The 13,661-nt window shown below is 44.6% G+C and overlaps 1 protein-coding gene across 1 annotated transcript in view; it reads right to left on the reverse strand.

Annotated features, from left to right (window-relative positions):
* The window catches only part of RTF2 (replication termination factor 2), a 56,844-nt gene that overhangs the window by 3,875 nt on the left and 39,308 nt on the right, over positions 1 to 13,661 (reverse strand). The window contains exons 6-8 of the mRNA XM_073607219.1: positions 7,634 to 7,747; positions 7,489 to 7,546; positions 2,262 to 2,336 (exon numbers count right to left, since the gene is read on the reverse strand). Of these exons, the coding sequence (XP_073463320.1) occupies positions 2,262 to 2,336; positions 7,489 to 7,546; positions 7,634 to 7,747 (247 nt within the window). The remainder of the gene's footprint in view (positions 1 to 2,261; positions 2,337 to 7,488; positions 7,547 to 7,633; positions 7,748 to 13,661) is intronic.

Consider the following 13,661-nt stretch of genomic DNA (forward strand, 5'->3'; position numbering starts at 1 on the left):
GTACTCACGGATCTGGCTGGGATTCATTTCTGAACAGCAGGGAGAAATCCAGACAGATTCTGTGCTTACAAGCACAGAGGTCTGTGCTGTGATTGGCCACAGCCCATCAAGCAGGTATACAGGCATAATCATTGGCTGTAACCTGCTGACGAACTCATGCTGTGTCCAATCACAGCACAGGTCAGCAGAGAGGTGTGCAGGGATGCGCGCTGGCAAACCAGGAAGCACACTGCGACGTACGGGTCCATCGCTGTGCCGCCCACCTGCAGTAAATGTACGGTGGGTGGGCGGCAAGTGGTTAAAGTGTACCACTACAGAGAAAAAAAAAGAGCCCCTGAATTGTATGGAATCTTCAGATAACGTTATTACGAGGGTTCTTCAAAAAGTTTTCGCACTATTTTTAAGTAAATTAAAGATAAAAAAAAGTGCGGAAACCTTTTGTAGACCCCCTGTATAAAATCATATCTTGAACTCGCAAAAGATAATTGGCAAAACCACGTCACAAAAACCCATCCATGAAGAGAACCTGCTGTACCCTCTGGGTGTCGGACGTAAACCACCGCTGATCCTGTTCAGCACCACCCAGTCATTGGGTATGGCATGCGTCTTGGCTAATCCACGTACCCCCTACGTTGAGCTTGAGTCGCATTAGCCAGGATGCACCCCATAGGCAGCGACTACAAGCTGCTGAATGAGATGAATGTGTGTAGAGTGGGTCTCTTCATGGATGGATTGTGTGCGCGAGCGATTGTGTGTGTGATTGTGTGTGTGCGAGCATGTGTGATTGTGTGTGTGATTGTATGTGTGTGATTGTGTGTGTGCGAGCATGTGTGATTGTGTGTGTGATTGTGTGTGTGTGTGATTGTGTGTGTGCGAGCATGTGTGATTGTGTGTGTGATTGTGTGTGTGCGAGCATGTGATTGTGTGTGTGATTGTATGTGTGTGATTGTGTGTGTGATTGTGTGTGTGCGAGCATGTGTGATTGTGTGTGTGATTGTATGTGTGTGATTGTGTGTGTGTGATTGTGTGTGTGCGAGCATGTGTGATTGTGTGTGTGTGATTGTGTGTGTGTGTGTGTGATTGTGTGTGTGCGAGCATGTGTGATTGTGTGTGTGATTGTGTGTGTGCGAGCATGTGTGATTGTGTGTGTGATTGTATGTGTGTGATTGTATGTGTGTGATTGTGTGTGATTGTGTGTGATTGTGTGTGAGCATGTGTGATTGTGTGTGTGATTGTATGTGTGATATTGTGTGTGTGTGTGCGAGCATGTGTGATTGTGTGTGTGATTGTGTGTGTGTGTGATTGTGTGTGTGTGTGATTGTGTGTGTGTGATTGTGTGTGTGTGTGTGTGATTGTGTGTGTGTGATTGTGTGTGTGTGTGATTGTGTGTGTGTGATTGTGTGTGTGCGAGCATGTGTGATTGTGTGCATGATTGTGTGTGTGTGTGTGCGAACATGTGTGATTGTGTGTGTGTGATTGTGTGTGTGTGTGCGAGCGATTGTATGTGTGTGTGATTGTGTGTGATTGTATGTGTGTTTGTGTGTGATTGTGTGTGTGCGAGTGATTGTGTGTGTGTGATTGTGTGTTTGATTGTGTGTGTGATTGTGTGTGTAACTGTATGTGTAATTGTGTGTGTTTGTAATTGTGTGTGATTGTGATTTTTATTTGTCAAGCACCTTTGTGAGTACAAGACCGAATAATAAAGTTTCATTGAAGATTTCACACGACGTCGGTGCGCTTTCTTTAGGGTTGGGGAAAGTATTCCCCCGTCTAGAGAGCGATGCAAAGCCAAGGATGTCGTTATCTGCTCTTTTGAATGAATTTGAATGAATTTTGAATAGGAATACTTCTCTAAAGAGAGACTGTATCCTTTCTTCACACTGACAGTTTGTAATTATTTGTGTTCTTTATAACATGTATCTAAGACCTGAACAAAAAATTTTCAGATTGTCGAGCGAACGTTTTGAAAGCGGTATTTTTTGTACGATTTTCTGATCGTTGTGTACGGGTCATAACACTGCAGTTCTCCTGATAGCACAGCTTCCATAATCAGAGTGTTTAGAGGCATCAATAATTATAACACCTGAGTAAATAAAAAAATTAAAAATCACCTGACTCTGGCGCCCTCTGCTGTCACTCAAGGCATTGTGCAGCTGAATGTGACAGTTCATAAGAAACCAGCACACACGCTCTCTTTAATCGATAATGTATTGTATATCGTTTATCAGAAATCACAATTGCACGCTCGCTGGATGACTTACCGCTTGAACCAGAACCGGCTTTATCTTTGGGATCGTCTTTCTTTCCATCTATAGTCTTTGAGGATCCTGGAGCTCCTGAAAAAAAAAAAAAAGTGGAATAAGCTGCGGTGAGAGTCGAAAGGACCTCCCTGTCTTGTTCATTTCAAGAAGAGCCGATATGATGATTGAACAGCTTGTGCAATCCCCTCATTGCTTCTGTTTCTGTAGAATTGAGGGACCCCCCCCCCCAAAACATCTCTGGCATCACACGAATGTGAACATAATGGGGGGAGATTTGCTAAAGGACTGTGCAGTTGCACTCTGCAAGAGCGTTTGCCCCCCCAGAGCTTAGGAGACGAGGGAATGCTTCACTTTGCAAAGAATACCCAATCACATGCAAGGAAATTAGAAAAAAATAAATAAATAACAGCATTATTATTACTTGCATGTGATTGGATGATGGCAGTTAACAGAGATCTTCCTCATTTGCTAAGCTCTGGAGCAACTGCGCCTGCAGAGTGAATTATTGGGGGTGCGGTCATCCACCTCGATCTTCAGAAAATGCATCACATTGGGGATTTGTCCCATATGTGATGAAAAAAGTTTAATTAACCCCTTCAATACCGGCCACTCCCCCCCCCCCCCGCCCCCGCCCCTTCCTGCCCAGGCCAATTTATCAGCTTTCAGCGACATCACACTTTGATTGACAATCAGAATCTTTTGGTGGTATTTAAAGCGTTTGTTCACCTAAAAAAAAAAAAGGTAGATCCTGGTCCCTTAAAGCAGATTACACAGCACAGCGCTTGTGCTATATAATCTGCCCCCCTCTAAAATGTAAAAAAAAAAAAAAAAAAAAAAGAAATAAACAAATAAAAAACACCTAAACCTACCACTTCCTGTATGGCCTCTCTAGTCTAAAGAGACCACGATAACCAGAGCAGCTCCGCCCTGATCACAGTGCCTCCCTCCATGATAGGCTGCCTGCTCTCCTCTCTCCCCCCCTCACCCCCTTCCCTCCTTCCTGTCAGCGCCCTCTCTATCTGTCGCCGGCCCGGCCCCCCCCACCGCTATTATTGTAATAACAAAATATTACATTTCTCACTGCCAGCCCCTCTATTAGAGGCTGGCATAGCACACTGTGTCAGTTGTATTTAAAAACGAGCGCCGTAAATACTGAATTTTAGCTGTCTTCAGGCCGGTCACGTGATTGGCGGCCGCTTTCCAGCTCCGATTGGGTGGCTTCTGCGGAGGAGACGAGCGGTCACGTGATCTCCAGCTGATGTCAGAGGGAGATCACGGCCCCTCCCACAGAAGACATCCATCGGAGCTGGAAAGCCGCTGTGAGTCACGTGACCGGCCTGACGACAGCTGATATTCAGTATTTACAGCTCTACTTTTTTAAATATAACTGACACAGTGTGCTATGCCAGCCTCTAATAAAGTTGCATTTAAAAACGAGCCCTGTAAATACAACTATCAGCTGTCTTCAGGCCAGTCACGTGATTCGCGGCCGCCTTCCAGCTCCGATGGATGTCTTCTGTGGGAGGGGCCGTGATCTCCCTCTGACGTCAGCGGGACATCACGTGACCGTTCGTCTCCTCCGCAGAAGCCACCCATGGGAGCTGGAAAGCGGGCGCGAGTCACGCGACCGGCCTGAAGACAGCTGATAGTTGTATTTAAAAACGAGCGCTGTAAATACTGAATAACAGCTGTCTTCAGGCCGGTCGCGTGACTCGCGGCCTCTTTCCAGCTCCGATGGGTTGCTTCTGTGGAGGAGACGAGCGGTCACGTGATCTCCCTCTGACGTCACAGGGAGATCACGGCCCCTCCCACAGAAGACATCCATCGGAGCTGGAAAGCGGCCCCCAGTCAGGTGACCGGCCTGAAGACAGCCGATAGCCGTGATCTCCCCCTGGCGTCAGCGGGAGATCATGTGACCGCTCGTCTCCTCTGCAGAAGCCACAGATCAGAGCTGGAAAGCGACCGTGAGTCACGTGACCGGCCTGAAGACAGCTGATATTCAGTATTTACAGCGCTCGTTTTTAAATACAAACTTACACAGTGTGCTATGTCAGCCTCTAATAGAGGGGCTGGCATAGTTTTTTAATATTGCCTTAACAACCACTTTAATCACCGCTGTTTTTTATTTTTAGGTGAAAAAAAAAAGAAAAAGGAAAAAAAAAATTCTTAGTTTCTGTCAGAAAATATTGTAAATAAGTAAACTTTTCTCCTTCACTTATGGGCACTGATGAGATGGCACTAAAATGCCACACCGATGGGCACTGATGGGGCTGCACAGATAACTTAGTGCCCCGATTACCTGTACAGGTCTTCCATGCGGGGAATGCCGCTGATCGGCTCTCCTCTCCTCACACTCTGTCAGTGTGAGGCGAGGAGAACCGATAAAAATGGCACCTCCGTGCTTACATGTGATCGGCTGTGATTGGACACAACCGATCACATGTGTAAAGAGCCGCGTCATCGGCTCTGTACCGAGATTGGGTTTGCGCTGTGTCCCGGAGACACGGTGCGCCCCTACACGGTGAGACCTGGCGACATCATATGACATTGTCCCAGAAGAAGAAGGGATCCCGCCCGCCGTCATTTCTCTATATGACGGGCGGGAGGAGGTTAAAAACAAAACAAACAAAAAAAAAGAAGAAAGAAAGAAAGAAAAAAGAAAGGAAAGGAAAGGAAAGGAAAGGAAAGGAAAGGAAAGGAAAGGAAAGGAAAGGAAAGGAAAGGAAAGGAAAGGAAAGGAAAGGAAAGAAAGAAAGAAAGAAAGAAAGAAAGAAAGAAAGAAAGAAAGAAAGAAAGAAAGAAAGAAAGAAAGAAAGAAAGAAAGAAAGAAAGGAAAGAAAGAAAGAAAGAAAGAAAAGAAAGAAAGAAAGAAAGAAAGAAAGAAAGAAAGAAAGAAAGAAAGAAAGAAAGGAGTAAAAAATTAAAGTTCCACCAAAGCACCCAACTACATGTTGCCGCACACACAGGAGCGAGAACTAATACTCTAAGACCATTATTCACCGTTAACCCTGATAATCTGTAGGGTTTTGTTTTTTTTTTAAAGCATCTCCTATGGAAAATATAGGGTACCAAAGTTTTCCGAGTGTTCACAGGTGCACTCAAATCTAAGGCTTGACATGTTGGGTATCTATTTACTCGCCACAACCTCAGCTTTTACATTTTACCAAGATATTGAGTAACATATTGTGTTTACTTGCCCAAAAATTTAGAAATTTTATGTTTCGTAAACCATTGTCTTGTGACATAAAAAAAAAAAAAAAAGGGAACTACCACTATTTTTGTTTCTCTATGGTGTCTGCTTTCAGAAAATATATAAAATGTTTGGGAGCTTTACGTAAATCTTCAGGTCTAAAAATGATTTTTTCTGTGTGCAAAAAAAAAATAAAAAAATACAAAAACCGTTTTGACAGCAAAAGGGTTAAATCATAAAACGTGTTCAGGTTTTTAACATACAAAATAACGCAGTCAAACAAAACAGCTGCTACCCTGTTCCTGTGCACAAGGTCTTTGCTCTCTTTCTAAAGCAGGCAATACATTATGCAAATTGCTCAATCCCCCCCCCTCCCCCCCCAACACAGTCAGTGTTAACCACTTCAGCCCAGGAAAATTTGGCTGCTGAATGACCAGGCCATTTTTTGCGATTCGGCACGGTGTCGATTTAACTGACAATTGCGCGGTCGTGCGGCGTTGCACCCAAACAAAATTGACGTACATTTTTTCCCCACAAATAGAGCTTTCTTTTGGTGGTGTTTGATCACCTCTGCGGTTTTTATTTTTTGCGTTATAAACAAAAAAAGAGCGACAATTTTGAAAAAAAAAAAAAAAAAAAACCACACAATATTTTGTACTTTTTGCTATAATAAATATCCCAATTTTTTTTTCTAAAAAAGTGAATTTTTTTCTCAGTTTAGGCCGATATGTATTCTTCTACATATTTTTGGAAAAAAAAAAAAAAAAAAAATCGCAAGAAGCGTATATTGATTGTTTTGTGCAAAAGTTATAGCGTCTACAAAATAGGGGATAGTTTTATGGCATTTTTATTATTTTTTACTAGTAATGGCGGCGATCTGCAATTTTTATCGCGACTGCGACATTATGGCGGACACATCGCACACTTTTGGGACCATTGTCATTATACAGCGATCAGAGCTATAAAATGCACTGATTACTGTAAAAATGTCACCGGCAGGGAAGGGGTTAACACTAGGGGGCGATCAAGGGGTTAAGTGTGTTCCCTGCTACCTGTTTCTAACTGTAGGGGGGAGGGGACTGACTAGAGGAAATGACGGATCGTGGTTCCTAGCTATTAGGAACTCACAATCTCTCCTCACAGAACAGAACACACAGGTCCCTGTTTTTCCTCTGGTGCCCGCAAACGCTCGTGGCTGGCGGTCATCACGACCGTTGGCCACGAGCTTCGGCACCCCCCGCTGTGCAGCGGGCGCGGGCGCCTGCCTATCCCGATCCCACGAGCCGACATATAGCTACGACCTGTCGCAGTAAAATGACGGCGGCTGGTCGGCAAGCGGTTACTGGGGGGGGGAATACCTTCAGCAGCCCTATTGTGTTATGCCAGCGGGGAGCCTTCCCTACTGCTAGAATACAATGATCACTGCTGGAGGCTTATAAGTGATAGATCAACTTCAATACAACCAACCTGCCCATACATGGGTCAAAATTCAGCCAGTTCCTGTTGAACCAGCCAAATTTCAATCTGTCTATGGCCGACTTAAAGGGGTTGTAAAAGCAGAAGTTTTTTTTATCATCTTTATGCATGAAGATAAAAAGCCTTCTGTGTGCACTTAAACTTACCTGAGCCCATCTAGATCCAGCGATGTCCATGAATGTCTCAGATTCTCTTTCCTGATTAGCTGAGACACAGCAGCAGCGCCATTGGTTCCCGCTGCTATCAAAGTCAGCTAGCCAATCAGGGGAGAGAGGGGGCAGGGCTGGGCTCCGTGTCTGAATGGACACAGGGAGCTGTGACTCGGCTCCGGTGCCTCCATACCAAGCTGCTTGCTGTGGGGGGGAACTCACCAGGAGGGAGGGGCCAGGAGCTCAGAAGAGGGACCCGAGAAGAGGAGGATCCGGATCTGCTCTGTGCAAAACCAACTGCAACAGAGGAGGGAAGTATAACGTAGCTGTTATTTTTATTTTATTTTTTTTTAGTTAAAAAACAAAGACTTTACAATCACTTTAAGGGACCCCTAAACAACATCCTAATTACCTTCAGTTGTCTCTCCATTGGAAGGAGCGCTCTCCACCGCCTTGGACTTCTTGGATTTCTAGGAATAAAAAGAAGATTCCAGGAGTTAGACAGACGTGAAGACCGATTCCAATGCAGCTCCCAAAAACCTCTCCGCAGACATTACCTTCTCCATCTTGGCTTTCAACCGCCTGTCTTCCATCTTCTTCCGGAGCTCCTCCACCTCGTCCTTATCACCGTTCAGCAGAATGAGATCGTCCGGCTGAAATCCGGCACCGCACTAAACGCCAGACAAAAAAAGGACAGATAGCATGTGGTTAGTGAGGTCGTAGCCATAGACTGGGCATTGCAATAGATGATAAAGGGGCCTCAGTAACCGGCCACTCACACAGAGGTACAAGTTTCGGCTTTCACACCGATCTGTTTTGATTTAGTAAAAAAAAAAAAAAAAAAAAAAAAAAAGACACAACGCATCCCTCCATTGAAATAAATGGAAACCGCATAAAAAACACAACGCACCCATGGGAAGTTCTCAGGTCAGGGTTCACAGAACCACATGACAAAGGTAATCCCATAATATTTAATGGTGCCCTTCTCATCAACTCAGCAGTTTTGGAAAAGGTTTCTGGTGGACTCCAGTGCCATTTTAGCCCCATAGACCTCTATGACCATCTGCATAGATAAGAAACCAATCCTCTGCGACTTTGATGGATTCAGTGTTTGTATTTTTTTTAATCTTAACCTCTCCTCCCCGATTAGCCTTCATCCATCAATTAAGATACAGCTGCAATTTTGGAGCTTTCCTTGGACTGATCGATCCTTCCTTCAATAGATCCTTCCTCTGATCAATCCTTCCTTCAATAGATCCTTCCTTTGATCAATCCTTCCTTCAATAGATGCTTCCTTTGATCAATCCTTCCTTCAATAGATCCTTTCTTTGATTGATCCTTCCTTCAACTGAAAAGAAGAATCAAATTGATTGAAGGAAGGATTGATCGAAAGAAGAAAATCGATCAAGAAGGAAGGATATAGATATTAATTCAATAGAAGTAATGATTAAGCACAAGATGTATGTGTGAAACGCCTCTACGTGACCATTTGTTGGTGTATTTGGTGTTATCCTTGTGATCAATAAAAGGCAGATCGGGAGTTCTGGATGTGCAGCCATTTCTTTCTTCTTTTCCAAGTTTCCCACGGAGGCGGGCCGGGGCTGGCACCCTATGAGACTTCTTAGACTCTCATCATACACCGTGAGCAGCGATTTCTTCTCTTGTATAGAAGGAAGGATAAAACGACTGAAGGAAGGATTGATCGAGGGAAGAAGCAATCAAAGGAAGGATTCAAGTGGTAGGTTAATTGGATCCTGTCTAAATTGTCCCTAGTATGTATGAATGTGAGTTAGGGACCTTAGATTGTAAGCTCCTTGAGGGTAGGGACTGATGTGAATGTACAATGTATATGTAAAGCGCTGCGTAAATTGATGACGCTATATAAGTACCTGAAATAAATTTAAAAAAAATAAATAAATAAAAATAAGTGATTGAAGGAAGGATTGATTGATCAATCGAAGGAAGGATCAACCTATTGAATAAAGGATTGATCGAACAAAGAATTGATCAGTCAAAGGAAGGGTCAAGCGATCGATCAAAGGAAGGATCAAAACCGCTTCAGTGTGAACCTAGACTTTAGGCAGCAAGGATGACCGGGGAGGAGAGGTGAGGGTTAAAATTTTTTTTTTAAATATAAATAAAACCAACACCGATCCATCAAAGTCACATAGGAATGCTTCTTCTCTACGATGATGCGACTTCTGAGAGATAATATAGAAGTACAATGGGCTGAAATCGTACTGAAGTCGGAATATAATGTGATTTACCTTATCATGCAAGTCTGTGAACCTGGGCTTGAGAACTTCTAAAGTGGAATTGAAGTCGCATCAATAGTTGAACTGGAAATCACATGAAACGCAGAGCAAATGCCACAAAAAAAAAACCAACACATGCAGAGCAATGTGAAAGTGGCTTTACTGAATGAAGTATATAAAAAGTCATACAAACATGCCTGCACAAAACATTAGCTGGGTGTAATGTGGTTGCAGACTGTAGATACTCAAACCATGGAATCATTTGCTAGTTCAACACCACACTTTTGGCGAGCTCCGACATGTCCGTCTCCACCAACCATTTCCATGATAAACTAGAGTTTGAGGACATCTGGTCATCATATACTATATTACCAAAAGTATTATGACACCTGCCTTTACACACACATGAACTTTAATGGCATTCCAGTCTTAGTCCGTAGGGTCCAATATTGAGTTGGCTCCGCCCTTTGCAGCTAGAACAGCTTCAACTCTTCTGGGAAGGCCGTCCACAAGGTTTAGGAGTGTGTCTATGGGAATGTTTGACCATTCTTCCAGAAGCGCATTTGTGAGGTCAGGCACTGATGTTTATTTATTATTTATTTCAGGTACTTATATAGCGCCGTCAATTTACGCAGCGCTTTACATATACATTGTACATTCACATCAGTCCCTACCCTCAAGGAGCTTACAATCTAAGGTCCCTAACTCACATTCATACATACTAGGGACAATTTAGACAGGATCCAATTAACCTACCAGCATGTCTTTGGAGTGTGGGAGGAAACCGGAGTACCCGGAGGAAACCCACGCAGGCACAGGGAGAACATGCAAACTCCAGGCAGGTAGTGTCGTGGTTGGGATTCGAACCAGCGACCCTTCTTACTGCTAGGCGAAAGTGCTACCCACTGCACCACTGTGCCGCCCAACTAGTTGGACGAGAAGGCCTGGCTTGAAGTCTCCGCTCTAATGGCCATCCCCAAACTGTTCCCACCAAGTTGGGAGCATGAAATTGTCCAAAATGTCTTGGTATGCGGACGCCTTAATGCCGCGTACACACGGTCGGACTTTTCGTCTACAAAAGTCCGACAGCCTGTCCGACAGACTTCCTGCGGACTTTCGGCGGACTTGCAGCAGACTTTCTAACGAACGGACTTGCCTACACACGACCACACAAAAGTCCGACGGATTCGTACGTGATGACGTACACCGGACTAAAATAAGGAAGTTCATAGCCAGTAGCCAATAGCTGCCCTAGCGTGGGTTTTTGTCCGTCGGACTAGCACACAGACGAGCGGATTTCGGGGTCCGTCGTAGTTACGACGTAAAGATTTGAAGCATGTTTCAAATCTAAAGTCCGTCGGATTTGAGGCTGAAAAAGTCTGCTGAAAGTCCGGAGAAGCCCACACACGATCGGATTACCAGCCAGCTTTAGTCCGTCGGCGTCCGTTGGACTTTTGTAGACGAAAAGTCCGACCGTGTGTACGCGGCATTAAGAGTTCCCTTCACTAGAAATAAGGGGCCAAGCCCAACCCTTGAAAAACAACCCCGCACCATAACCCCCCCTCCACCAAATGGTTTGGACCAGTGCACAAAGCAAGGTCCATAAAGACATGGATGAGCGAGTTTGGGGTGGAGGAACACTGCCCTGTACAGAGTCCTGACCTCAACCTGATAGAACACCTTTGGGATGAATTAGAGTGGAAACTATTGACTGAGACTGGGATGTCATTAATGTTCATGTGGGTAAAGGCAGGCGTCCCAATAATTTTGGTAATAGTGTATCTTGGACGTCCCATTCCAAAACCATTCCCACTAATATGGAGTTGACACTACCACCCAACCTACCTTCCTTCCCCACTTACAGCTCAAACAGCTTCCCCTCTTCTAGGAAGGCATGGAGTGTGGTATTCTACCCAAAGCAAGCATTTGTGAGGTCAGGTATTGAGGTTGGATGAGAAGAGCTGGCTCACAAACCACTTCATCCCAAAAAGGTGACCAGTAGGGTTAGGTCAGGGCTCTGTGCAGAATACTCGAGTTCTTCCACACCAAACCATGTCTTTAGAGCCGGCTTTATCCACAGGGGGACAACCATCCTTCAACAGGAAAGGGTCTTCCCCAAATTGTTACCAGAAGGCACAATTGGCTACAAAGTCTATGCCTGCTGCAGAATTAACACTTACTTTCTCCAGAAACACCTGACCTCAGTCATTAGGAGGGGTGTCCACAACCACAGCACAGTGGTGGTCAACTTTCTTGATATAGGGGGCCTCAAGTGTAGCTTGGAGGGAGGTTGGAAATGCACAATAGTTAAAATGTCTATGTACTAGGTGTGAAGGTCTACTGAGACCACCGCCTGTGGAAGGGAATTCCACATCTTGCCACTCTTACAGTAAAGAACCCTCTACGTAGTTTAAGGTTAAACCTCTTTTCTCCTAAAAAACAATTATTGTTCGCTGGGCTATCATCCAAGCAAAGTTTTCACGTTTGTCCCTTCGGATATTGTTGGACGAACCGCCGTGATCAGCCTTCGAAAGCTGTTTACCAACGATCAGACTATCGTACGATCAATCCGAAAAAGCGATTTTTATCATCCGATTATCTGATCGTGTGTACAAGGCAATGGGTTCAACTTTAACCCCCGCACCCCCCCCAAGACTGCCTAGTCATGTGACCACTGTGATTGGCTGTCACAGTGGTCACATGATCAGGAGCTGGTCCCACCACTTCTCCTTTATTAGTAAAGACCAAGAACTGCCTTTGAAATCTTTGTCTCTTTGCTGGGAGCGCGTTCTCAGAAATGGCTGCCACTTATAGACTTATATGTGCAGCGTGTTGGCGTTACACCCCACCCACTTTTCCACCACACATATGAGTTACATGGGTGTCGAGAAGTTTACGACAGCTTGGCAACCTTTGTTGCATGTCGTTTAACCTCGTAACGTTTACATATGGCAACAAGCAAGGTATGCTTTAATGGCCATCTGCTGCACATAGTATGTATCCATGGCGGCATGAAAATATATGGCGAGAGCGCATTTACTGATCACAGCACACTGGCCGAGCGGTCAAGGCTTCCGATTGGGAGCCAGCAGGGCCGGTCTCAATTATGTGACAGCCAATCATAGCGGTCACAAGAAACAGAAACTACAATGTCTACTGAGCATTAAATGCCACTTAAAAAGGAAGCAGTGTTAAGGGGGTTACATTAACTGCACCATAAACAGCCTTTAAAATAAACAGTAGAGTGCTATAATAATGCCAGCAATAGCAAAATACTACTACTTATAGAGCAGGCTGAATAAAGCTTCGGGAAGCTAGCCTTTAGAGAGGTCTACCCCTTCCAGAACAGGGTACAGTGCCTTGAAAAAGTATTCATACCCCTTGACATTTTCCACATTTTTGTCATGTTACAACCAAAAATGTAAATGTATTGTTATTGGGATTTTATGTGATAGACCAACACAAAGTGGCACATAATTATGAAGTGGAAGGAAAATGATAAATGATACAAATAAATAAGTGAAAAGTGTGGGGGGTACATTTGTATGGCGCCCCCCGGAGTCAATACTTTGTAGAACCCCCTTTCTCTGCAATTACAGCTGCAAGTCTTTTTGGGGATGTCTCTACCAGCTTTGCACATCTAGAGAGAGACATTCTTCCCCATTCTTCTTAGTAAAATATCTCAAGCTCTGTCAGATTGGATGGAGAGCGTCTGTGAACAGCAATTTTCAAGTCTTGCCACAGATTCTCAATGTGATTTAGGTCTGGACTGTGACTGGGCCATTCTAACACATGAATATGCTTTGATCTAAACCATTCCATTGTAGCTCTGGCTGGATGTTTCGGGTCGTTGTCCTGCTGGAAGGTGAGCCTCCGCCCCAGTCTCAAGTCTGTTGCAGACTCTAACAAGTTTTCTTCTAAGATTGTCCTGTATTTGGCTCCATCCATCTTCCCATCAACTCTGACCAGCTTCCCTGTCCCTGCTGAAGAAAAGCATCCCCACCACATGATGCTGCCACCACCATGTTTCACGGTGGGGATGGTGTGTTCAGGGTGATGTGCAGTGTTAGTTTTCCCCCACACATAGTGTTTTGTTTTTAGGTCAAAAAGTTTTGTTCTCATCTGACCAGATCACCTTCTTCCACATGTTTGCTGTTTCCTCCACATGGCTTCTCACAAACTACAAACAGGTCTTCTTTTGACTTTCTTTCACCAATGTCTTTCTTCTTGTCACTCTTCCATAAAGGCCAGATTTGTGGAGAACACGACTAATAGTTGTCCTGTGGACAGATTCTCCCACCTGAGCTGTGGATCTCTGCAGCTCCTCCAG

This window comes from Aquarana catesbeiana, linkage group LG12 (assembly GCF_042186555.1).
Source record: "Aquarana catesbeiana isolate 2022-GZ linkage group LG12, ASM4218655v1, whole genome shotgun sequence".
NCBI lineage: Eukaryota > Metazoa > Chordata > Amphibia > Anura > Ranidae > Aquarana > Aquarana catesbeiana.